The following is a 27739-nucleotide window of genomic DNA, read 5'->3' on the forward strand; positions in this document are numbered from 1 at the left end:
TTCCATTTTGTTTCTTTGTAGCCCCAGAGTGCACATGATGCCTTGCATACAACAGATACTTAAAGTAATACTTTACAGATGAAGACACTCAGACTCAAAAGTTAAATGACTTATTCATAGTCACATACACGTAAGGAGCAGATGTGGGACTCAAACCCAGGTCATGTGTCCCCAAATCCAGCATCCTTACATTATGGCACAATATTGCTTCCTTAAATCTAAAGCAATTATCAAAAATAATTACAGTATACTTTTCTATTCTTGGTGGATTTTTTGTTACTATGAAATAGAAAGCAATGAAACAAAGAATATTACATAGTAGGATGCTTTAAATCAACTGACAAACACATTTACGAGAGTATGCAAGTCATTTGCATTTTGGACAAGGGGCTATATTTATTTCTGAAAATTGATTTCTCTGAAGCAAAAAAATTAATCAATTTGGTTATAATCAATAATATATACATTCCAGGAAGAATTATGTCAACATAATTCTCCCAGTTTCACTGTTGAAGAACACTGCTGACATCATCTGGGATAGGGACATACTGATAATCCCACACTAATGGCTATTTTTACAAACATTTTTGAGTTATACTTTAAACCTGAGTTTTTTAATTTCACTAGCCAAATCTACACAGAAAATATACTTCCAGTTACATCCACAACAAGGCTAAGGTGATGGTATATCACTTATTATCTCTTTAAAGTTCTCTTTTGTTGATCTCCAGGCTTGTACAAAGCAAAAAGAATTGTTTCAAGAGGGTATATTGTTATACTACACTGGGATAGTCCTTCAGAGAAGCTCTTAAGGTGACATGTGAAGACTATAAAAAGAATAAAAATGAGCTTCATTCTGCAGAACCAAATTTCTAAGGAATAGTTTTTAAAGCTTTTCCTCTAAAATAAATACTTTTGCTACCTACGTTGATCTTCTTCTTTGTCTACCCAATTGCATATAATGATGAATCAGTCTACAATCCCATTCTTTCTGTACAAGTTGCATGGAAAAATACCAAAAAGCAGAGGTGAGTCTTGGGAGCAAATTAGCTTCACAGGACAACAGTGGTACAATATCAATCTACTACTTTTAGATAAAAAGAGAAATTGTGAGAGCACTTACTTTAAAGCCTCCAGATCTTTGAGAAGGACACAAAACACTGAAATTATCTCTGGGAAGGCAAGGTCAGAAACAAAGAGATCATAATTGGTCTAAGTTTAGACTTCCTGTTTAGAACGAAAACAAACCCTTCACCAAAACCTCTTCACTAAATGTTCAACCAGTGAAAAACACTGAAGGGGAAAAATTGCACACATGTAGCAATCAGTTTTGACAAGAGGCCCATCAATAGCTTAGTCTTTTACAGCCACATCATTATCAATCTGATCTGCCATATCAGATGCTTGACAACATTGTCTTCACAACTGCTGACAGACCCTAGAAAAGTCTATCTTGTAAATCACAAAGAAAGATGACAGGTTTCAGAGGTTTTGTAAGTGCTGATAGGAAGAGAGGCAGGAAAGTATAGATATTTTCTCATGAATGTGTTGCAGAAGCAAATGTGCCATTTGCACACAGTGAAAAGGTTTATGACAATCTCTCATATTTATATAGTACTTTACAGAAATGAAACAAGAATCTACTAAATATCTACTACATACCAGGCACTGTTAATTGCTTTACAAATATGATCTCATTTGATCCTCACAACAGCCCTGGGAGGTAGGTGCTATTATTATTATTATTCCCATTTTAATGTTGAGGAAGCTGAGGCAGGTTAAGTGATTTACCCAGGGTCATAAGGATAGTGTCTGAGATTGGATTTGAACTCAAGCCTTCCTGACTCCTGACTTAGTACTCTATTCAATGCACTACCACGCCACCTACACATTAACAAATTTGATTCCTACAACCACCCTGTGAGACATAAGTAATGCAAAAATTATCTCTCTTTTAAAGATGAGAGAACTGAAACTGATAGGTTGCAATCACCCAAAGGTAATGCAGCTACAGTAAAGAACTCAATAGGATAACCAAATTCTTGCTGTAAGTTGCTTGAAACCACACTCCAGTTCAGAAATGCTGAAACCTGGCTAATTTGTGATGAAGTGCTCAAAAGTGCTACAAATGTGTCACAGTAGAAAGGGCTCTGGATTTGGAGTCAGAGGATCTGAATTTGAATACTAGCTCTGTCTCTTAGTACCTACCGACTTTGGACAAGTCAACTTCTCTGGGCCTGTTTTCTCCCCTGCAAAATGAGGGGGTTGGACTAGATGGCTTTTGAAGTTCCTTCCAGCTCAATTCTATGATCTTGAGAGAATGACAATTATCAGTTAAAACAATTTATGGAATTCTATTATGCACCTGCTAGGACTACTGGGGAAAAAGAAAATGGTTGCAAAAGGAAGCATAGAGATATCCTCTATTTCTTGAACAAAAAAAAAAAAAATCAAAACTTCCCCATTCCCCTTTGTAGTTCAAATCCAGGGTATTCAAAAATTTCAGCAGTTTTAAGCTTTAGCTATTAAGGATTAAATCAACTAATACTGGAAATCCTAGAATACTCCCTCAAAGATGTCCCAGTTATTGAAAGTGAAAGTGCTTACTACATAAAGGAGCACTGAATTATTCATTGCAGGGAATCGTCTGTAACTACATCAACAAGACAAAGATGCACCCTGGAAAGTTTCCTTACAGAGAACCATTCTTATAATGGTATCCCCTTTCAAAGGGATTTTACCTGAAGTGTTATCTCAAATGCCTGACTATCAAGATCACAGACTTATGACCTCCTTAAAAGATGAGGCTAGGTGTAGGAGGTGGAAATTAGAGGAAACCTGTAGAATTTATTAGATTCGAACAATCTTGGGGTTGAGGTGCGGTAGAAGAGAAGAAGAAAAGAAAATTTATGTTGTCCTTAAAAAGGTGGAGTAAACAAATTCATTGGTGGAAGTCTCTCAGTATAGCCATAGTAGGAATGGGTGCATTCTCTTCCACCACAGTCTCCTGGGAGTCAAGAGGATGTGAGCTCTTCCCCACTTTTTTTGTTTCCCTCTCCTCAATGTTACCCCTTCCCAACTCTGTGAGTTTTATCTAGTATTGCTTGCTGGGACTGAAAGTACATAAGTGCTATAAGGCAAAAACATAGAAATTGCTTCCTCTCTTAGGAATGACAAAGTGAGAATCAAATGACAATAAAATCCATTCATTGATTCATTTACCCATCATCTAAATGTCTACTATGCTCAAGGCACCTAGCAAGATGTTAGGGTAGATGCAAAGATGAAGAAGACAGTTCCTGTCCCTTTATTCTAATACAATAAAATATGAAAAATATTTCTTGTAACTTAATTTATATCTCCTTAAAAATTAAGGATACTAAAAAAATATAGAAGATAACAAGAATAAGATATGTATATTTTTGACACCAGTCATTTCTTAGACATAACTAACATTTTATGAGTTTTTTCCTGTTAGTTCAACATAAAAAATTTTAAAATATGATCCTTGTACATTGTCACAAGATTTTACCGCATCATGAAATTATCTTTGTTGTCTTCCACTCCTTTGTTTACTGTCTTCTTTTCAATATTCTAGCAAACACTCCAAATGTTGGCTTTCTTGACAAGAAGATACCATACACATTCTCAGTAAAAAAAAAAAAATAAAATCCATAGGAAAACTACAGGGAAATGATTATAAAATGCTCAAGAGACTAATTTATGAGAAATGAGTAAGAACTAATGTTGGCATTTAGCTGAGAAAATCAACAATGACAAAGTAATCACCTACAAGGAGTTGAAGATTATAAAAATGCAAAAGACTCTGGAATTAGAAATTAGAAGGCCATGAAATATTTAGAGGTTGTTGGGAATCTTTGCCAACTTGAAATGATGGTTCTGAAAATTAGCCAACCTAAAAATCAAGCCCACCTGTCTGATGAAGAAAGCGTGTAAGAGATTTAATTTTTGATGCCAATTTCTCAACTGGGCCTATAGGTTTTTTTTTCCAAAAACCAGGCTATCTACTGTATATGGCAGGTACTTAATAAATGTTTAACATAATCTTCCAGGACTAATATATAATTATTAACTGTGTCTATACAATAACTTAATGCCAAATTTTCATTATATTTTAGTTTTTCAGATAACCTGCAAAACATTTTTAAAAGCCTGTGTCTATGCATATTATAATAATCTCTTTCTATTAATAGACAGTTCCCCTTCATTTTCTTTTTACAAGTTAAAACTGTATAGGTTATTTGGCCCATCAGGCTGACTCACAGTATGATCATTTACTAAGACAAAAAAAGACAAAAATAATAATTATATATTTAATATGCATTTTGCTTTTAAAAGCAAGTTTTAAAGTACAACAGAGATCTTATAACTTATTATTAGTAAAGATTTTATAGTACTTACAAAATTGTATCTAAAATATATATTTATTCTAAATTAACAACAGTTTCTTGAAGATAGAATAATAATTTATAGTAGCCTATACATGCTACTGTAGCAAAGGCTGGGTCCACATGTTCAGTATGAATTCTATTTTTAGGATTTCATAATTACCAGCCTTAAAATGTAAAAGCAGATTAAAATCTGGCACAAGATGTCTTAGTCTTAAAAATCTACTTACTATCATAGGAGAATGTAGGAGTATATGTACCTATATGCGTATATACATGCACATATATATATACACATATATACACACACATACACTATTTTGAAATAATTTCCCCCCATGTAGCAAAAAGTTAACATCAATTTCAAATATGAAATTTGGAAATAAATTAACTAATAATATGCTTAAAACTATTCTTAAGTTACTATAATCTTAAAAAGCCAATAAAAATGCACAGAACTTTTAAACAAGACCTTTAATATGCATAAAACTCTCAATACATATTTAACCAATAGACTGGAACTCTTCACTATTGAGTATGTTAATACATAAAAAAAAAATTACATGCCCCCAATTGCATATAATGAGGCTGTAAATCCAAGGGTTCCAATGAAAAGTCAACCAAGCCAAAGCGGTTTGTTAACATTACCAGAACACCCAAAATAGCATTAGAACCTTCATTTCTACAGATTTGGAGGTTGTTACATGTGCAAAAGAATTAAGAGGTGCTAAATTCCTTGTGACTATTAAAAAGCCACTTTAAACATTGCGTAGTTGCAGAAAGCCATTTTTTTTCCAAAATTCACATTCATTCTAGTCTTGCTCTTTCATTACCCTTACTTTACCTACTTCATCCTCTCCTGAACTCAGACTGAAAAATAGTAATGCTGACAATCTCTCACAGGCTTCACATACGATACTAGTAATATTTGTCTAAATAGGTGTTTATTCTTTGGATCCTCTCCAGTACTGCAGGTAGATATGTATTTAAAAACATTTCACGAAAAGTTCATTTTTTATCACAAAAAACAAAAAATTCAAATACTCTAGGCTTTTGTTTACACATTAAAATAGAATCCCAACCACAAAGTAGGGTACCCATAACTCACATGGCTGTTCATAGAAAAATAAAAGGCAAGAAAATAAAAAATAAAAGAGAAAATATCAGCTGTTCAATTGAATTCTTGGCTTTCCTCTTTATATTATGCCATTTCAATAATTTTTTTAAATGTTCATAACATATTCATCTTCTGTATGACAATAATAGAATGTTTTGGCACATTAACATTGTGATACAACAAATGTTAAAAAAAATTTTAAACCCATCTATTAACCAATATTCTTGTTTGTGGTGCATCATCATTTTTTACAGTTACTTAAATCAAATACACAAAGGTCTGTAACTGATTTACAGAAGTAGCAATCACAGATTGCAGAAATATATACCACTAAAGAGAAAAACTGCATCTCAGCAATTTACAGTCCAATGTTTTCTTGGTATCTCTATCGTTTACAGGCTTCTTTAAATCTTGGTTTGTTTGCTTTTTTATGTACAAAAACATATTTTTGCTTTCTTCATTCTTGATGAAATTTTTCTGCAGTGACTTTACATTCATACTGCAAAAAATTAAAAAGTTAACAAATGAAGCTTTCTTTTACAAAATGGCTTCCAAATAACTATAAAGCTAAAATGCTTTGCAGAATTATTAGAAAATGGCAAAGAAGATGGAGAAACATCTGTAGATAATTAAAGAGCTTGTTAAAGGCTTAAAAGTCAAGAGGAAAGTACAACCTGTTTGCATAAATATGTATGATTTAATTTCAGAATTACTAGTATGAAACAAAAAGAGTTTTTTTGGTCTTTTTGTATGATCATGTGAATTTAAGAACTAGAGTCCTTACTTATCTTGAGTACACATATTTTTTGCAGCTTGAAGAAAATAATACACTAGGCACATTCAGAATTATTCTGTAAATCAAACACTATTATGTAAAGAAAATACCCTTAAAAATTTAAGCAGATTCTGCACAACTGATTGATGATAAGAAAAAGTACTAGACATGATAATTACATGTCGTGATTACTAAAGACAGTGAATTAATATAACTTGCTGAAAAGCAAATGAGACAATCTCAATGGAGTAGCTTTGTAAAAATTACTAATATCCAAAATCCAAGAAAATGACAGAAAAATGTGGCAAAATTTACCAATTAAGTTTTTAATGCAGTAACATTCTGAGTCTGCCACTACCTGGAAGATGGTACACTGCAAATTCAAAATGAAAGTAATGTATTGGTCACATAAATCCTTTTCAGTTTCTCATTTAATGACATGAGTCTTCTTTATATCATTTTGACCTAACAGCTGCTCCAAATTATTGATTTCAATGTATTCCCAAAGTAGACAAATCTTTAGAATTTTATCTTCACAAGCCAGATTTCTTTAAAGTAATATGTGACCATGAAATAAAACGTGTCACTAACAAAAACACCATACAAATAAACTTCAACTTACCATAGCCAGTTGTCGACCAATGTTTCCCATTGTTATGCCACCAGCAAAAAATATACATGGTAACCAAGAACGAACATAAAGAAAATCTGGAGATGTATATCTAGAATAAAAGAAATAATTTTTAGTGGCATAGAGAAAAAGGAAAACTGAAACCAGAACAAATCTGACTTAGCAAGAAAACTATCATCATGAAAATAATAAATTGGATATACTCAATTTCTAAATATGTTTAAATTTAAAATATATTTTTCTTTTCATTCATCAGAAATTTCCACCAAAATGACAAATACTTACTGATAAACCCCATTATAGACTAGCAGCTGAGTGACCAAGGTTGCCAAGAAAGCAATTCCTACTCCAAGGCCAAAACCACTTCGTGATCTATCAAAAGTCCACCACAGACCAATGGACAGTGCAGCTAGTGTTAGAGACAACTGTATATTGTTGTCAAAATCTACTTTCTGGGTTAACTGTTAAGGATTCATTTTTATATTTCCAACCAAAACAAAACAATAAGCATTTTTCTGAATAAAAAGAAACACTGGACTGGATGCTACTAGTGAGAAAGGAGTATTAACTGTTCACTTTGAAACATACTGTTTTCAGTTAAAGAGAACACTTTAGTGGATGAGAACAGTTAGTAACAATACCGTCACTGATATTTACTGAGGAAACAGAGGACATGGACAATTTAATGAACAGAATATGGTATCTTTAACATTGTATCTTTAATGTAGTGTATCCTTTCTTCAATTATGAGATCAGGTCTAATTCTATGATACATGATTTCCTCTACTAAAAATATATCTGAAAGTTTCTCAACAGAGGTCTAAAAATTAATACACGGCTTTAGGGTTGGGATTTTTTTTTTTTTTTGGCTTAAAAAAAAAGTCCTCATGAGATTATTTCTGAAACTGGTTTAGAATTACTTGAGAATCATAAGGGAATTTGAAAATAGAAGAGTTGACAGCTATTTAACAAGGTACCACATTTTCTATGTGATTTACTGACAGACACATTTTATAATAATGCAGTTCAGAAACAAGAGTACCAAGGACACAGTATGCCTTTCTATTATGTCAACTATTCTAGTTTTAATTTGTTGTGGATAAAGCCTTGAAATGGGCATTATCTTGCAACCTGTCACGTTATTTTGGTGTCTGAGACTTTTTGGTATAGGACAGTTTGCTCAAGTGATATTTTATTTCAAGCACCTACTTAAGCATCTATTCACAAATGTGTGGCTCTTTTCTTCCCCAAATCTCTTTTTACAAAATAGAGCTTTGCAAATTCAATTTTCTCATTTCTTTGCTAAAGGATTATACTAAAGGTATTAATTTCAGATGTCATTAAAAGGGCATTATCTATGTCCCACAAGGCCACACTATGGCTCTTCAGACATATGAAGCTCTCTGGGAGTGGGAGGTTAGGGGGGAGAGGTCCAGTATTTCTCTCGAGACCATCTAGCTCTGCCTTCACTGCACAAAAAGACAAGCACAGTATTAAAAATATCCCATAAGGAGCTCTCTTTTTCCTTTCAACATATGCTATTGCTTCTCTTCTCCTCCCAGCAACCTGCACTTCTTCTGCCTCACTTAGCCTGAAGAGTTCAGTAACAAAGGATTAGTTGGGTGAAACTCTCCAAGGTTACTAAGTGTGGTCATTCATTGTCTAGGTTTAGATTGTACTATAACCTGGTTTATAGCTGTACTTGCTGGAAATGCTTTTCTTATCCTTCAGTTGGCAATAAACTTAACAGTCCAAAATAAAGCTCATAGAGTTCTCTGATTTCTAGTAAGCAGTAAATATACTGCTAGAGTATGAAATCTGGCACTGGATGGATCCATTTTAGATCTCATTTAAGGAGTCTGGTTGGGATATCATTATAGGTCAGTATCACAACAGACCTGAAAAAAGTGTAATAGAAGGGTACGTCCTAGAATGTGTCAAAATGCAATATGCCGTTAGAAAGTTCAAGTGATTAAATACTACATTTCCACATCATAAACAATGGCTATAGACTTTAGGATAAAGGCAATAAGAAAAAAAGAAAAGAAACTTAAAATAAAAGGAAAATGATTACAAAGGAGGGAGCCTCTGTCAATTTTCCCACTAAAGAAGGTAAGTAAAGAATTAGTTTAAAATAAAGGAGGATCATTCAGATTCATAAATAGACCTTTTTTCATCAGTAAAAATGAGGAAATTGGATCTAAAGGATATCAGTGTAACATAAGCTCCTTTAAGGTAGAGATTATTTCCTTTTTTGTCTTTGTATCATTAACACAGTGCTTTGCACACAATGGCTATTTATTAAAATGTTAACTCTTAAGGTCTCTGCAAGGCAGCGGTGCAGTGGATAGAATGACAGGCCTAGAATCATGAAGACCTGAGTTCAAATAGGATCTCTGACACTGACTAGCTATGTGACCCTGGGCAAGGCACTTGACCCTGTTTGCCTCAGTTTCCTTATCTGTAAAATGAGTTGGAGAAGGAAATGTCAACTCATTCTAGTATGTTTTTCAAGAAAACCCCACATGGGTTCACAAAAAGTTGGACACAACTGAAATGAATGAACAACAAAGGTCTTAGAGCTCTACTTTCTAAGTTCCTCTTATGATTTGTTTTCTACATGAATGCAAAATTCAAAGGATTGAATAAAATTAACATCTTGACACTGTTCAAAGCAGAAAGAAGTTATCAATGCGGAATCTGATTCACAATGTTGTCTCAAAGATTTTCATTCATTCATATGCTTCTATACACAAGGTTATACCTGCTTAGACCCAAAAAATAACATTTCACCTTAGCATAAACACTCTAATTTCTTTCTATTTAGAAGGAACAGAAAAAACTATTTATTTCCTACCTTCCCTCTAGTTACTCTTTCACAGCTGACCTCTTGTTAAAACTATACTGTCACAACATAGACCACTTTCTTAGTGTTCCCACCCCAAGGTTCTTGCAATTCTGCTCTCAAGCACTAGAGCTTACAATATCTGAAACAGAAAAAGATAAAGGGCATCTCTTAATACCTCTACTAGAGTGGAATCATGAACAACACATCTAGGTTGAATCTAAGAGAGGGAGAGAATTTTTATGAGGTTGTTTAGTTTGTCTCTGGGATAGGAAACAGAAGAGCCAGGAAAATAAATGCTCACAGAATTACAGCTGGAAGGGACCTCAGAGGCTATCTTGTCTAACTCCCTCATTTTAATGATGAGGAAACCATGACTAAAGAGGCTGCGACTTGTAACTTGCACAAGGGTCACCCAGGTTATTAAGTAAGAAAGAAGTATCTAAACTCAGGTCCTGTGAACCCATACCCAGGACAAAATGATAGCTCCTGAACTCCTCCAAGTAGGTCCCAGAGTGTCAACAATGGTTTAGATATGGAGAAGGATGAGTTACAAAGTAAATCAGGGGAGGAGGGGAGTAATGGGGAGAAGAGTTAAATAAAAAGGGCAAGGAGATCTGAACAAGAAAAACAAACTGAAAAAAAGCATAGGAAGGGAGAGAAAGTAGGTAGGTCAAGATTACCCCATTATTTTTTGTATTACCATACATTACAATTACTAATGAAAATATACTGCCTCCAGTTCTGGGATGGAAGTCAACTAGCAGCTCAAAGCATGGGTAACAGGCCTGACATAATCTATTAGCAGTTAATATGAAAAGGAAAGAGGCATTTAAGAACACAGTAGCCTTTGCTCACTTTGCCTCCACATCCCTCTTCGTTTTCCACTACCCAGAAAAAAGATCTTGACACAAAGGTCAAGAACAAAAATTGTGATTAAAACAAATTATTTTAAAACCCTGAACTTCTATTTATATTAGTGATTTTATATTGAGATAATACTCAAAATTAATGAAAATGCCTAGACTACTGATCCCAAACAGTTAAGATTGCATGTATGTTTAAAGGATTTTACCTGTCAATGTCTAGGTTCACTATGTCTACTTATTCTTGGTTGGGGGGTGGGAGGGTATAATTATTCTTTTGATGCTTTGTTGTCATTTATTAAGTCAAACAAATAACAGTCTACCTTTCAAATACTTTATAGCTTCTAAAATTTTGACAAGGCAGAAAAACACAGAATTTGAAAGATAAGTAACCAAATTTTATGCATTTCTTAAGGATAAAACAAAAAAGAAACATCATTATTTTGAAAAGAAATTCTCAAGAACACAGTTTCACTTCTGAAGTTAACTAGATGGAATAAACTTAATCCAAAGAATTAAATACTAAAACTGTGAACAGTTCTAAAAGATGCATCTGAAAATTACATATTTTAAGGTAATACTTCACCTACATAACTATATAACTGCTCCTGTGATGTTTTTAACAATACATTTCAAATTCTCTTTATGAATAAGTGGGAATATCAAATTTTGACAACAGTTACACTGAAAGGGGCTGTTTAACCTTTGGTTCATAGGAAGCTGCTTTGTTATTATGCATTTCATTACAGTGAAAAGGATACAGCACTGGCATGATTTATACCAACAAAGACTGCTACACATCGCATTACACTGGACCACTCTCTTTTAAATTTATGTGGCTCTCCCAGATGCCTGTCAATGCAGGGGTATAATAACCCAATCACAGCTGTGGAAAAAGGAAAGAGGAAAATTAAGCCATCTTCAATGTAGCACTGGGAGATACCTAGGCTAAAAGAGTACTATAACCAACACAAGCATTTAAAAGCTCCTTTTTAAAAGCTTTTCATCAAATTAACATCAAACATTAAAATTTTAAACTTGACTACAAGACTAAAATAAAAATGAGGACAATACTACTTTAGGGAACATTATTAACTACTACAGAACATTAAGTTATAACTGGCAAAACATTAACAATTTTTTAAGCTATAACAAATTGGACTAGACTCATTTGAGTTTTCTCTTACTAATTAGTATGATACCAAAATAGTTTTAAAAAGATAATCAACCACTTTATATAATGGTCCCTCTAAGCAATAAACCTGTAGTAGCAAATACTACATATCTGAGGTAAAGAGGGATGGTACACATTATATTTACATGATATAGTCTAGCTTTTTAGGCACCATCCCACCCAACCTGGTCTGACAGTATTTATTCTGTTTCATCAATAAGGTTTCAAAAATATGCATATAAAATTAATTACTTAATAATAAAATAATAAAATAAAATAAAATAAAATTCATATTAAAATTAATTAAAAAATTAAAAAACAAACCATGGCTTACAAATTGAATCTATGGCTCAAATTTTAAAGAACTTTTTATCTAGTGGATAATTACTATTTACTGATTGATTAAAGTGAGTATAAAAAGACATAATTGTAGTAACATTTCTTAGTCTAGAAAAGATGACCTGCATTGCTAGGTAGGCAAATGACACAGCAAACATTACAAACAAGCAAACAAACAAACCATAAGGCAATTTGATGTAGTAGAAAGAGCACTAAATCTGGAATGAGAAACCTAGCTGTGCTAACTAGTGCAGTGAACTTTCAGGCAAGTCCCTTAGCCTCTCTGTGCCAGTTTCCTTGGCTACAAAGTGGGAACAGATAATATTTACAATTCCCTTCCTCACAAGACCATTGTAAAGAAAGCCTTTGTAAGTTTTAAAGTGCCATTGCACTTAAAAATGGAAAATATTGCTTAAGATCTGGAACTTACTTGCCCTAATCTCAATACAAAACACTTCTCAAACATCAACAGTATTTATCAAATAGTAGAGGGTTTGTCACATTTCTGAAGGAAAAAGCTCTAATGAACTTAAATTTTTTCAGCAAGTTCTAAGAAGCAAATATATTTCCATATGTACCAAATTCAACTGGAGAGAGATAAACATTTTCAATTTACTGATCTTCCTAAAAAGGGTCATTCCTAAAAAAGGCTCCTTTGTAGTAATAAAGACACAACTGTCAGTGAAGAAACATGGTTACAATTTCAATACAACCCATGGTTTGTCATTAAAACACTGTACCAAAATCTAAAATTCAAGAGATTCAGAAGCTCCTCCCTTGCCTGGTTAGATATGTTTCTCAGGTGATGCATCCAATCTTAAAGGGAAAAAAAATGGATTCATTAATAACCAAAATCACCTGCTAGTTGACCAGTGAAGTAGCATGAGAAACAAGATAGTATGACTACCCTCCCATCTGGAGATAAGATGCTGCAGTAATGTAAGGTTTTTTTGTGTGTGTTTGTTTTTAAACACAGAGAAATGAGTGCTTCAACTTGACCTAAGCCTTGGAGTATATAGATGATATATAGAGCTTCACACCTAGACTTCACAACAGGGGGAGAATTTCAACATCTGATAGTAATTTAAAGTTAAAGATTATGTTATTGAAAGTAAATTAAAAATCCTTAGAGGCTGAATATTTCAGAAGTCCTATAAAATAAGTTTGACAACAAAGCATGGATTGATCCATCCTACCCAGTAAGTAATTCAACTGCAACTGATAGGACATTGATTCTTCTTTTCTCAGGAATTTATGAAATAAACTATTTTGCCTGTCTTCTTTTTGGTTTCTTCTTGTTCCTGAGTGAAATTGACTAAGATCGGGCATTCCAAGTCAATTTTCCTCAGCAGCTGATGCCATAGGTAAAGAATTATTGCATGGAGAGTCCTGACATGTCTGTGCAAAGGTACAAATAAGTAAAAATGACTATATTTTTATGCACATGGTACAAGACTCCCAAGCGAAAGACAACTGAAAGAGAGGAAAAACAGAAAAAGGAATTTAGACTGCCACTCTGCCAACCTTGGGATTTGCCAATAAAAATCAAATCCATTGCGTATGCAAGGTTCTCAGTTGTTCACTGAGAGAAGGAGAATTCTAGGAAACTTGTCACTTCTCATTACATGTCTTCTTTCTTTTAAATAAAGGTATGGCAGAGTTGCATAGCAGATATTTACAAAACTGTGAGCTGCCACTATTAAACTGTTTGAGAACTCAGTGAGAGGTCTATGCTTCCCTTGCTCTCATGCTACTTTAATTCATATCTTAATAAGAAGTATGGAAGTATGTTTTGTTTATCACCATATAATTAAAGTCAGCCTAGTTGTTGCTCCAGCAGATATTTCTCCTATCTGGAAAAAAATTCTCACTCCATCTGTATGGGATTCACTAGTAGTCATTCATATTCTGCCAATTTATTAAAATAGAAAAAGTTTACATTATTAAGCCTTCATTTCTCCAAAACCATGTATCTGAACCATGGGAGTCTACAGTTCTTTAATGAAAGAAAACAGCCAATTCAAATACATTGCTGTGTTCAAAATCAAAGTTGAAAAGCCAAAGCAATTCATGAGAAATAGGGCCCTGTAGAAAAAGCTCAGGATTAAAATGCTGGGAAACCTGCCTTCAAATTATGACTGCTTATGTGATTGAGGGCAAATAATTTAGTCCATTTAAGCCTCAGTTTTCTCTACTGTAGAATAGGGATAGTACTTCTACTATCTACCTCTCAAGGTTGTCTTAAGAAAGAACTAGTAATAAGTTCTTAAAGTGATATTTAAATATGTGATGTTCTTGGGGAAAAAAAGACACTGGCCCAAGAAAATTCAACTTACTAGGCACAGAAAAGCCAGCTGAGATTGGTTTCCCTCTTACTGGGGTGGGAAACTTGCAAACTGTAGAAGCTGTGACTGTTTTTCTTAGAGCTCTATCACTCCCTGCAGATTTTCCTCACCACTGAATAACAGGCAATACTGAGCCTGGAACCAGGAAGACCTGAGTTCAAATCCATTCTCAGACACCTGCTAGCTGGGTCACCATGGGCAAATCACTTAACCTCTGCCAGCCTGAGTTTCCTAATAGACCCTATCTCTCAGGGTTTGGGGAGTATTAAATGAGATAATATCTGCAAATTTTAAGTGTCTAGTACACACCAGGTGCTTAATAAATGTTCATTTTCTTCCTTCTTTTCCTCTTCTTTCATTCTTCATTTTTTCCCTTCCCCACTTCTGTATAAGCAAAGAATTGTAAACAAAGCAGATGTTTGCTGATTAAGGAATGGCTAAGCAAATTATGATATGTGAATATAATACAATATTACTGTGCTGTAAATAATGCTGAATATGATAAATACAGAAAAGCAAGGAAAGAATGGCTTGAAGAGACAAAATGAAGCAAGCAGAGCCAAGAAAATAATATACACCATGACTTCAACGTTAATGGAAAAAACCACCACCAAATAATAAACTGAATTAAAATAATTCAGTGAATACTACAAAATTATAGAGATAAATATGACCCTTAAGAAGATATATGAGGGTGGCTAGGTGGCACAGTGAATAGAGCATCAGCCCTGGAGTCAGGAGGACCTGAGTTCAAATCTGGCCTCAGACACTTAACACTTACTAGTTGTGTGACCTTGGGCAAGTCACTTAACCCCAATTGCCCTGCCTTCCCCCCTCCAAAAAAAGCAAAAAAAAAAAAAAAAAAGAAAGAAGAAGAAGAGATATGAGAAGATACTTCCCTCTTTTCTTTTGAAAATGGGCAAGTTCCATGGGTATGGAGCACTGCATAAATTTTCAGACTTTTTGGATGTGCTGATTTTTTTCTCTTCCTTTTTTTCCCTTTAAAAATTTTAAAAAAGATTTTCCTCATCATCTTGCTTTCCTTATCTTTTCTTCCACCACTAACTACCTTCAGTAAAGACATTCAGTAAGTCAATCTAATCCAACAAAACTTTATTAAATACCCACTATATGCATATCGTACTAGAACATAGGGTTTCAAAGATACAAAGGAAATAGTCTGTAATCTCAAGTAGTGTATGTTCTTCTCAAAGATATATACACAAATAAGTAAAATCAAAGAGGAAGAATATGTCAGGAACTTATGGAAGGAAGGTAGGTGTTACGGAGAGTGAGGCACCAAATTAAGTCTTGAATGAAGACAAGATTTTTACGAAACAAAAATAAGGAGCAAAGGAAGGAATTCCAGGTATGCAAGGCCACTTTTGCAAATGTAGGTGATATGTCAAGTTTAAGAAACTACTCAAAGCCAGTCTGGTTAGAATGCACTGTCAGTAAAGAAATACCAGTCCAACCATGTCCCTCTCCTACTCAATAAACTCCAGTGGCTCCCTACTGACAACTCTAGGTATACATATTTCATCTATAAATCTCCTTCTTTTCTACTTTTGGGTAATAAGTACAATAGTACATTCACATGACTTATAAATAAAAACATATACATGCAGGTGGGATGGGGTGTGCTCATATGTTTTTCTGAGAGGAGTGTATAATCAAAGATATTTAGAAACCCTTGTTTAGGACAGCAGGGAGTCAACGAGGTTTGTAAACAGGGATGGGGCATGGTCAGATCAGTCTGAAAACTAAAGACCCCCTGCTCTTTCTTCCTGAAAGCTTATGCCATCATATTCAAATTGACAAATTTGGAATGACTGACATTAAAAAGCAGAAAACAGTGAGAAGAGCCAAAACAGTCTTATACTATAATTTACTTCTATTTTTTATCTTTATTTCTTGAGGAAGGATTAACCCAAAATAATATTAGTTATAGTTAACTAGAGGAGGTGGAGCCAAGATGGCAGAAAAGTGGGAAACAGTACAGCTGAGCTCACTCCACCAAAGAAGCCTGGAAAAAACACCAGACATAATCCTGATGAGGAAATTAATAATAAAAAAAAAAAAAGCCATAGTGGGCCATTTTCCCAGGGAGACAAACAGAGAAGTCTGGAGACACTGGGACTGGGTTCAGGAAAGAGTACTGGACCACAGTGGTGCCCAGGTAGAGGCACCAGGGCAAGAGGAGGTCTCACACCCAAATTTAGGTACCATGAAAGAAAAAGGTGCCATCTGGCAATTTTGTTGCTTACTACTCAGTTTCAAATCACAGATCTAGGGCAGAATGAGGAAAGGACTGGAGTCCAACAGTGGTATTCCAGGGAAGAGAGCAGGGCAAGGTACAGGGCAGTATCCTGAAAAAGAACAAGTGCAAAGGCAACTAACAGTGGTGGCTCAGACCCCAGGAGCAAAGTGGTATCTTAATTCCAGCTTCTAACCCAGTCAGAAACCTGAAGAAATAACTAAGGCAGGAATTCCAGATTAAAATCTGCAGTTTTGTCACTCTAAACCAGCAAAGCTTACCATGTGACTGGTAGGAGGAACTGAGCCTAGTAGCAGTTTACTGTTGTTCAGACCCAAACCCAGGTCTGAAACATACAAAGTTCATACCAGGAGATCAGCAATCAGACTTTGCCCTAAATCAGACTACTAGGGGAGCACTGAAAGCTTGTAGGTTTTCCAGCCTGACATGTTCCTAAGTGTCTGGAATAACACAATACTCACTACCCCAAGAAAGCTGCAGCAAGACCAGCCTAGACTTTCCCTCCAAAAATATACAGAGTCTGGCCTTAACATCAAGTCTGAAGTGAGGAAGTAGGCTGGAAGAATAAGCAAACAAAAAAAAGAACTCCACCATAAAAACCTATTATAGTTACAGAGATGCTCAAGACACAAACCCAGACAAAAAGAATAACTCTAAGACAACTACAAGCAAAACATCAGGGAAAAATACATCTTGAACAAAAATTCAACTAGAATTCTCGGAAGAAATGAAGCAAGAGTTTAAAAATATATTAATCAATGAAACGAGATTGTTGAAGGAAAAAAGTTGGGACAGAGATGAGAGCTATGGAAGAAAGAATGAAAAAGGGAATGAACAGCTTAGCATAAGAGATACTAAATTTTGGCCAAATAAGATGGTCCCTAAAAATTAGAATAGAACCTACCAAAGTCAATGATTCCAGGAGACAACAAAAAATATTAAAACAAAGTCAAAAGACTGAAAAAGATAGAAGAAAATCTAAGGTATCTCATACCTGGACAAAAGATTAAAGAAAGAAATTTAATTCACTGGACTACCTGAATTCCATGATTAAAAAAGAGAGAGAGCCTAGACATCATATTTAAAGAAAACTAACTACCCAGGTCTCTTAGATCCACCAGTCTCCTCCTGAAAGAAACCCAAAATATAAACTCCCAGGAACTTTATATAGCACAAATTCAGAGCTTCTAGGTCACAGAAAAAAAATACTACAAGCAGTCAGAAAGAGAGAATTCAAATGCTGAAGAGACACAGTGAGGATCACACACAATTAAACAGCTTTCACCATCAAGGAGCAAAGAGTTTGGAAAATGATATTCCAGAAGGCAAAGGATATCAGCTTTCAGTCAAGAATAATTTACCCAACTAAACTGAGTATGATCCTACAGGGAGAAAAATGGATCTTTAGTGAAACAGAGGATTTCCAAGCATTCCTGATTAAAAGACCGTAAAGAAAGAGCTGTAAAGAAACTGAAATTCAAACAAAGAAGTTTAGAGAATCATAATAGGTAAATATAACAGAAGAACTTGAAGAGACTAAACATAAATAAACTGATTACATCTATATATGGGAAGTTGTGTTTCTCTGAACCCTATTCATCTTCAAGGGTCACAAAGGGAGTCCAATTAAATAAGGCCTGAGAATAATTGTGCTATATCTGAAGAGAATGGAAAGAGATGGGGAAAGGAATAAACTAAGATGGAAAGGGAAAGGAAGGTTAGAGAAAATCACCTCACATAATCAGAGTATGCAAATAGAGATCTATATAAGCAAGGGGGTAGAAGGCGCATTGACACTTAATATGACTTAACTGAACTGCCCAAAGGAAGAATATATTTATACACAAAAAATTTTTTTTAATTAAAAAAATATATTCACACACATAGTTTAGATACAGAAATACATTTCATTCAACAGGGAAATAGGAGAGAAATGGAAGAAGGGGAAGAAATAATGGGAGGGTATGTTAAAGAAGGGATTAATCCTAAGTAAAATAAAACTCTTAAGGACATACAAAAATATTTATGGCTCTTTTCTGAGGTCACAAAGGAGAATCTGAGGAAATGCCCATAAATTGGAAAATGGATGAACAAATTATGGAATACATTATGTATTGGAATAGTAGAGCATTATTAGAAATGATGAGGATGGTTTCAGAAAAACTTAGAAAGATTTGTATGAACTGATACAGAGTGAAACGAACAGAATCAGAAGAACTAGTAAAACAACAACACCATGGTAAAGACCATCAATTCTGAAAGACTTTAGGAATTCTAGTAAGTGTTATGATGAACTATGATTCCAGAGGACTAAAGATAAAACACGCTATTCACCTCCTCAGAAAGAGGTGAAGGACTCAGAATGCAGAATGAGACAAATTTGTTTTGACTATACTTATTTATAACAAGGGTTGTTCTTTTGTTCTCAACGGCGTGGGGAAGGATGAAGCAGGAAGAAGGCAAACTTTTGCTGACTGGAGGAATATATATATATATATATATATGTATGTGTATATGTATATGTGTATGTGTGTGTGTACACACATATATTAGTATATATATTATATATATATATATATATTTTTTTTTTTTTTTAAGGAAAAAAGTTAACTAGAATCTAGATTTCCTAACTCTGCTCCCCTTCTTTGTTCCAGATACTCCCTGGAACTGCAATACCTTCCTCAGTGTGAAGTTGTGCCAGGCTATGTGTTACAACTGGTTTGTAAAAGGGTAGGCAAAAGGAGGAAATGATTGCAAAAAGAATGAAAAGCAACATTCATATTTAATATTTTATTTTCATAATTTATATGAATGGATATAGACTAAAGTAATAGCTATTATTAATACTAACATTTATACAGCACTTTAAGGTTGCAAAGCTCTTTACATACATTATCTTATTTGACTATCATAACAACCATGTGATGTGGATGCTATTATAGTCTTGATTTTATATACAGGGAAATTGAGGCTTAGAAAGGTTACAGGACCTGCTAAAGGTCACACAGCTCATGTCAGAGACAGTGCTTCCTAACTCCAAATCCAGAACTCTTGCCACTATACCACAATACCCCTCTAGTAAGCAGAATCTAGAAAACAATGTACACAATGACAACAATAATGTAAACTTAAGGAACTTTAAAAATTACTGAATGCTGTGTAATTAAAATGATCAAACTCTGCCCCAGAGAAGACATGAAAAAGTATACCTTCCTGCCTTTTCTACAAAGTCAGGGAGTACAGGTGTGGAATATTGAATAGACTGTGGGACATTTGATATGTTGGTTACTTTGCTGTAGTATTTGTTTCTTTTTTTTCTTACTCTCTATGACAAGGAATTAGTTTTACCTTTCTTACATAGGAAGAGAGAGGAGAGACAGATTTGGAAATAAGGGTGATTTTTAAAAGATCAATTTTTAAAATAAGTTTCTTTTTTTCCAGGTTTAGGACTTAAGTACCTTTGCTGAAGGGAAAAAGGACCAGAGAGCCATTGCTACCTAAAGTCACTGATGCAACATTTCTCCATAGAGTACATTGGAAACCGTGTCATGATTGATAAATCAGTTTGTTTGGCTTGGCTATTTATCTTTGTTAGAAGGAAAGGTTCCATTTGGAGATGGGAGGAGGTACTAGGAAATGACAGATGTAAATCAGGAAAAAAAGCATCGATAATTTTTTTTAAAAAGTTATACTGGACAAAAGCTCCTATGCCTAGTATAGAGGTACTAACCACAGTCCACTACTGGTCAAGCTTGGCCCCAGATCTGTGCAGGACAGAAGCAGTGAATACTTATTCACTCTTCCCCTTCCAAACCATGGGCAGAAGCAAGGAGCTGGCTTCTTCTTTAATTTAAACCTTGATTTATCCTGGAAAGAACAAAGCAACCATGGCTGCCAGCAAATGTTTCTCTGGGCTTGAGCAACATTCTTTGTTCTTTCTAGTCAATACTAAAAAACAGAAATGAACTAGGTTGGAATTCAATCTGTTCCCTTGGTGAATTAGGGTCAAGAATTTAGAACTCTAAATTTAAGAAATGTCTAAATAAGAATCAGACATATGGAGATATAAGCAGGGACTGCACAAACAGTAACAGCATTTATAGCTACTGAGCCCTTTTTTTTTTGGGGGGGGGTGTGGAGATATTAGGCAGATTGGAGATAATATAGGCTTATACATACATTAGAGACTTGCTCTAACACTACCTTGGTTCTTCAGCAACTATATCCTTTGGAATAGCATTCAAGAGAGTTCCACTTTAGAGTATATTTTGTAATGCACTAGAATCTTGCCAGAACATTGTTCCTGGGATCCATGCAACAAGTCTGTGATACAGTTGATCCCATTTTATAAGATATTTCTGGCACTTTTAGTAACTAGGTTCCTGTGAATTAAATACAAGTCTCCATATTGTGCTGAAAGATTTCAGTTTACTTTACATATGCCAGGATAATTTAAAAAGGCATATTTAAATAGTGTGACAATATTCTCCTAAAATCTCTAGACTTACAGAAGGTATGATTCTGTAAGAATCTTTAATTCAAAAGGGTCAAATTAAAAGCCTAAAACCGATTCTTAATAAAAACTCAACATTAAATAAGCTGATGTTAAAGAAGCCAGTTAGTAAAGGCAGTAACTTAATAAAAAGAAAGACACGATCTACTTTCCTTACTTATTCAAGTGTTTATTACTTTTAAGCTATACCGATGCCGACATTTTTAGAAACAACATGCCTGGGGAAAAGGAACACTTTTGTGCACAAACTTTAAATATAAGGTTTCAAATGTGAACAAAACTTTTCAATGTATTTTTAAAATCTCAATAACTTGCTTTACTTCAAAAGCGACAGCAAGACCAGATTAGCAAATGCAAAAAGCCAATTAAAAAATTAAACAATGACATGTATCTTCAATATAAACTTAACACTCATCAGCTAGATGTCACAATATCCATTTTAAAGGAAAAGTGAAACTGAAAGTTTAAGTTACTTAGGACAAAAGGAAAACATTATTTGGTCAGAGCACATCATTCTCATTTATTTTAATTCCATGCTAAGCATTAAAGAAAACTTCTACACCTACCTGAAGCTGTGCCACAGCATGGTGGTACCCACCATGCTGAAGAAAAAATGCTTGCAATCACATCAGGTGGAAAGAGTGTGACATTTCTCTGAATCTGAAGTAGATTTAATACTAATGCAAGAAACACTCCAATCAAAAACAGAACTACTCCACGAATCATCAAGTTCATACTCCGACTAGTGACAGAAGAAATATATGGCCCACACTTTGGGGGCACAGATGATGCTGTCTCTTTCTCTGCCATAGCCTCATAAGTTCAATAACTTCTAACAATCACAGGAGATAAGACTTTTCATCAGTACTTCATCTTGTCCTAAATTAGAATCTACCAAAAATCCTGCCAAAAAAAAGATAAAAGTGAAAAATCAGCATGAATAATTGTTCAACTTTTTGCTGAATTCAAAATTACTTATTTTAGAGATTAAACTATAAAATAACTGGATCCCAACTCACACAAATACTACAGTTATCTACTGAAGTTAATTTAAAAGACAATGTAAATAATAAGGAAAAATTATCGTTCAGTTGTTTCACTGGTGTCCAACTCTTCATGACCCCATTTGGGGTTTCTTGGCAGAGAGTAGTTAGCCATTCCTTTCTCCAGGTCATTTTACAGATGAGAAACTGAGGTTAAGTGCCTTGCCCAGGGTGACAGAGCCAGTTAATTGTCTGAGGCCAGATTTGAACTCAGAAAGTTGAGTCTTCCTGACTCCAGGCACAACACTCTATCCACTCCACCACCCAGTTGCCTGAAATGAAATTTAACTTAAAAAAAAAAAGTTACAGTTTATTTACTGAGAAAAAAAGTGAGAAAATTATAACACTGGAGAATTTGATGAAGGGTTAGAATGAACAATGGAGAGAAATTAATGTGTCAAACTTCTACTAGAGTATAAATTCCTTTGGGCCAGAGTCCATCATTTCTAATTCTTTTGTTTCCCTTTAGTTATATAGATAACTGGTTGTGAGAAGTAGTACATTCTAAGAATGAGACTGCCATAACCTTTTTTATAACACAAGTTGATCTGCTCAACAACCAATTAAGGTGCAAAAAAAAATTTTTTTTCTATCAAATGTAAAAGGTTTGTCTTCAAATTTCACGGTCTGATTTTCTGTAGTAGCTAAAATGATTTGGAGAACACAAATGAATTCTGTAAAGTACAGGCTGACCTTAGTTACTGATATATACAGGACTTCATCAGCATGGATTCTAACAATAGACAAGAGGGACTTTAGAATAAGGTCCTAGAGTGTTAGCTTTTCCATTTGCAAAAGAATAAAACCTTTTCTTTCATTCAATCATTTTCTCTTGCATGAGTCAATGTTTAAATAACTAAGATACATAAGCAAATGACATCTGGTGTTATGGCAAATGAATAATGCTAAATTTTATCCTCTTTAGACCCTAACTGAAGAAATCCTCAGATTAGTCAGATTTCAATTCCTATTACAAAATACAAATTCAAATGGAAATAAAAGTCTATGTCTAAATATCTTAAGTAATTGTCTCAGTCAAATCAAAGTATTTTCCCTAATTCTTTTCATTCAAATATATCAACCACTAGAGTTGATTTTGTGGGACAGATGAAGCATATACAACACATTTTAGAGTAGTTCAATAGAAGAAACAAAATCAGCACATTATAAATTGAACTATAACAAAGGCCTTTTCAATAGTATCAGGTGACAAGTTATTTGTTTTTTTCACCAGTTATCTGGAAGGAACCTAATGGACTAACTTTCAAATACGATCCAAAAAGCTGTCTGAGAAGCTTCTGTAGAACTCACACAACATTTTCCTATAGGAGAACAATTTAATTACTTTTCAAAGACCAGTATCAATGTGGCTACATGCAGCACTTTCAAGTTATAATACTGCCTTTCTTGCTTTCGGAAAAAATACAGGACTTGAGTTTTACAAAGAGTGTAGGCATGCATGCAAGGCAATTCCCAGTCCCAATTTATGAATAGAATTGTTCCATAAACTCATTTTTTAGTTAGCAATTTGGAAGTCTAATTGCACATCCCTACAGAAATGTTATGTATTATATTATATGTATATGACATATAAAATATAGTTAAATATACATATGCATATACATACATATGGTTAGATGGCAATACCTTCTACTTAACACATACTATCCTACAGCTCAAACTATAAATAAACCAGATCATGACAGCTGGCTTGCTAGAGGGTAAAGAACAATGGACTTAACAGGCAGGAGAACTGGATTCCAATCCCACTCTGACATAAATTAGCAAGCAAGGTGACCAGGGCAAGTCACTTCATTTCTCAGAGCCTATATTTCTCATCATAAAATGGGAAATAAGGATGTGACATAAAAAGCATTTTGTGAACCTTACAGCACTACATAGATGTTATTACCATCACTTAGAAGACTGATTTCATGGGGTGATGTGCTTCTCTCTAACTAGGGATGCCAGGAATGAATCCTTAGCTGCCGAAGCACTAAGATGGAACAGGAATTGGAGCCACTCTCTGGAAGAGGATCCAGAGGGAGTTTCCATAGATGGGACTCTAGGATTGACTGAAAAAGTGCTAAAATATGTGTTTATGATATGTAAAACATTCATTAAGGTGGGGATTATCTCTATGGAACATAATTTATTTTAACAGTTTTGTCTTATAGTGGCTTCAAATGAGTTAGTTACCAAAAGCACCAGACTATAACAATCTCATCTATATATTCCCACAGCATGGACCCCAAAATATCATACTAATTTGAATATAGTCTGTACTGAATACTGTATTCCTAAAATGAAATCTCTTAGAAAGGAAAAAATACATATGCATAGTGAAAAATAACACTAATTATAAACTACATTCAGGTTTTATCCTCTCCAGATTCAAGGAGGGAAAGTACAACCTATGTTCAAACTGATACAGCTGATTGTGTGTGTGTGTGTGTGTGTGTGTGTGTGTGTTCTACCGTTTGGGTAAATTGACATTCTAAAGCTTGCAAAAAAAAATTGAAGACATACTTTATATTTGGATTACTATCAGTATCCTCTAGCTTTGAGTGGCTACCACAAAGATTTTTGCCCTCTGCTCTAACCAGCTAAGAGAACACTGTCTGAGAAACTCAAAGTGATCTAACACCTTATTGATTTTCTGTGTGTACATCTGTACAAATGGAAACATGTTTTATGTTAAGAAATTCTTAAGAAAACAACAGCATAAATGCTAAATTTTTAAGGTAATTTCAGGCTTCACAGCCACAAAGTATTGTGGAATGTGTGCAGTCTGAGGGCATGGGCTGAATTCCAGCTTCATCACTGTGACCTTGGGCAACTTAGCCTAAGTGTGCCACAATTTCCTCATCTATTAAGCAAAGGAGTTGGACTAAACAATCTCTGAGGTCCCTTTCAGTTCTAATCTAGAATCCTGGATTAAAAGCATGATTTCATATACAAATACATAATATATGTGGAATAATAAAATTTGGTTCATAGAATCATAGAAATCTAGTATGAAGGGCTTCTGGTGACCATTTAGTCTAACCCCGAGTTTGGAGGTCAAGCAACCTGCCAAATGTCAAATAGGTAGTAATTGTTCATATTCTAGGATCTGGGTTCTACTTCCAAAGCAGCTACTATAAATTGTAATTAATTTTGGAATCCATAGAATTGTACATATAGAGCTTTTTCCCCCACAAGTGAGAAAACTGAGTACCAGGGAAATAAAATGACATTCCCAAGGCTACTCAGGTAAATATATGGATCACAGGTGGAATTTGAACCCAGATCCTTTGACTCCAGATTCAGCATTCTTTCCATTGTACCATGCTGCCTCCTGGGGGTCCTTAGTAGTCTCTTCAACTCTATAATAGAGAGACAGGCTTCTAAGGGTATAAAAGAAACAGATATAGTATAGAATATAGATATGATAGAGAAATTTTCATTCATAATGTATGTAACTTCAAGGTTAAGTTTTGCTATTTAGCCACCTTTCCTTTCAGAGTAATTTTTAAATTACTCTGTGGTAATAACATACTCCTTGGAAGGAAAAAAACACAACTGAACTAGAAGTTAAAGATGTGTTTGCTTGACCCTCTATGGGCCTAAATTTCTTGAATTGTACAAATGGGGGAGGGAGGGGTCGCAGTGCTAGATGATTTCTACAATTCTTTTCAGTGCTAATTTATGATTGTTTTGTGAGAACTCTTTTAAGAGTGTGGGATACCTATATTATTACTAAAAACTTCTTAAGTAATCAACCATTATAATTTATGGTGGAATCTACATCACAGGAATAGGAAGACTAAAGTCTTTTCATGAAAATAGGTACTGCAAAGTCACAGAACAGGTAACCTTTAAGGTAACTTTTTAAGAATCAGATGTATCTTAATGACTGTAATATAGATCACATAAATCAAACTACAGTACTCTCTATGTTCAAATGGTTACTGAAGACCCTATACTATGTGTATTTCCTAAGATAACCTGTATTCAGGGCCTTCTGACAGAGAAGCTATAAAAATAATGAAGTCAAATTACTACATCACTTCTCTTTCATACGGTTAATCACTGAAATGCTTTCTTAATTAGGACTGTATTCCTAAAATAGTAACATTATCATTAGACTAATTCAGCAAGTCTGGTAAACCAAGCAGGTTAACTCTTCTTAAATTAAAACAAATTCAATTCAGAAGGTACCTAAGCAGGGTTAAATATTTTAACCTAAACACACTAAGGAAAAAGATATGCACCAAGAAACTAGGAAGAAAAAAAAAGCCTTACTGTTATCCTCTTCACATTAAAATCTATTAACATCCTCTCAGATGCAAATGTACACACTAGGATACAGTCAGACACCAGTAACTAAAACACTTCCCCATTCCATTACTGTTTTTCAATGCCAAATGCTGTCTGCATTTGAAATTTGTTTTCAGATGACACTTCAAGTATTTCTTTTGAAATGAAAACATCTTACCCTTTTTGTTCAATGAAGATATCTACAAAAGTTACAGCTATCATATTTTGGAAATCTCCCTCTTTCCAAATACACATGAATCATGATCCAGACACTTTACTCCAGAAGTGCTCTATAAACAACTTTGACAGAAAATGCTACCGAAAAAAAAAATGTCCAAGAAGAAATGGAGGATAAAAATGAAGGGAGAAGAAATGAGTTAATATATTTTTTCTCCTCCGATTCCTACCATTATTCTCTCGTCCACTCTTTTTTGCCCAATAGTTTTATCAGTCAAACCGAAAAGACTAATCTAATTGCTCCTTGACCTATTTCTCTGAAAAAAAAAAAACAAACAAAAAATGAGTAATTTTCCTTCGCAATTTTGAATTAATCTTTTTCCTAAACAAACTTCAGTAGCTCAAGAATCTACAGGAATCCCTACTCCATCCCTCCCCTTTGTAGCCACGTAGAACAGCTACACCTCAGAAACAGTTCTAAAAAAGAAGTAACCACCTTGACCGTTTTACGGTTTCCTAAAGCTTGTTTGGAAAAACTACAGTTTCCCAGCACTGCGTTTCAACACTTCCTGGACAGTTGTAACCAATATACTATCTACCAAAGCATGTCAATTCCCATGGCTCATAAACCCCCCTCCCAGTTACCAAACATTCAACTTAAAGGACCCAAGCGAGAGCTGCCCTTGGTCTCTGTGCACATCAGGTCATTCACCCATTCCCCAGCATTCGTGTCCAGGTCCCACCCCCACTGCCCCATCGATTTCTCGAGCCTGCAGTGTCCCCACACCCATCCCAGGGCAGAGGCTACCTGTGAGCATCAGTCTCAGCAGCCTGACCTTCCCCTGCCTGCAGCCTCATCTCCCGCACAACCCTAAGCCAACATCCTGGGGCTTGCAGCCTCCCCCCCCCCCCCCCCCCCCCCCCC

The 27739-nt window shown here is 34.7% G+C and overlaps 1 protein-coding gene across 1 annotated transcript; it reads right to left on the minus strand.

The window, feature by feature from the left end:
* Positions 1 to 4866: 4866 nt before the first annotated feature.
* On the minus strand, positions 4867 to 26479 carry INSIG2 (insulin induced gene 2). The gene is made up of 6 exons (XM_069067770.1): positions 22312 to 26479; positions 21859 to 22195; positions 11405 to 11529; positions 7218 to 7384; positions 6924 to 7023; positions 4867 to 6025 (listed from the first exon to the last, which is right to left on the minus strand). Exons 2-6 carry the CDS (start codon positions 22100 to 22102, stop codon positions 5984 to 5986), a joined length of 678 nt encoding a protein of 225 aa, XP_068923871.1. The 5' UTR covers positions 22103 to 22195; positions 22312 to 26479; the 3' UTR covers positions 4867 to 5983.
* Between the last annotated feature and the right edge of the window lie 1260 nt (positions 26480 to 27739).

Source organism: Petaurus breviceps, unplaced genomic scaffold, assembly GCF_028583685.1.
Source record: "Petaurus breviceps papuanus isolate PSGF00001 unplaced genomic scaffold, PetGlider_PUasm1.0 90752, whole genome shotgun sequence".
Classification (NCBI taxonomy): Eukaryota; Metazoa; Chordata; class Mammalia; order Diprotodontia; family Petauridae; genus Petaurus; species Petaurus breviceps.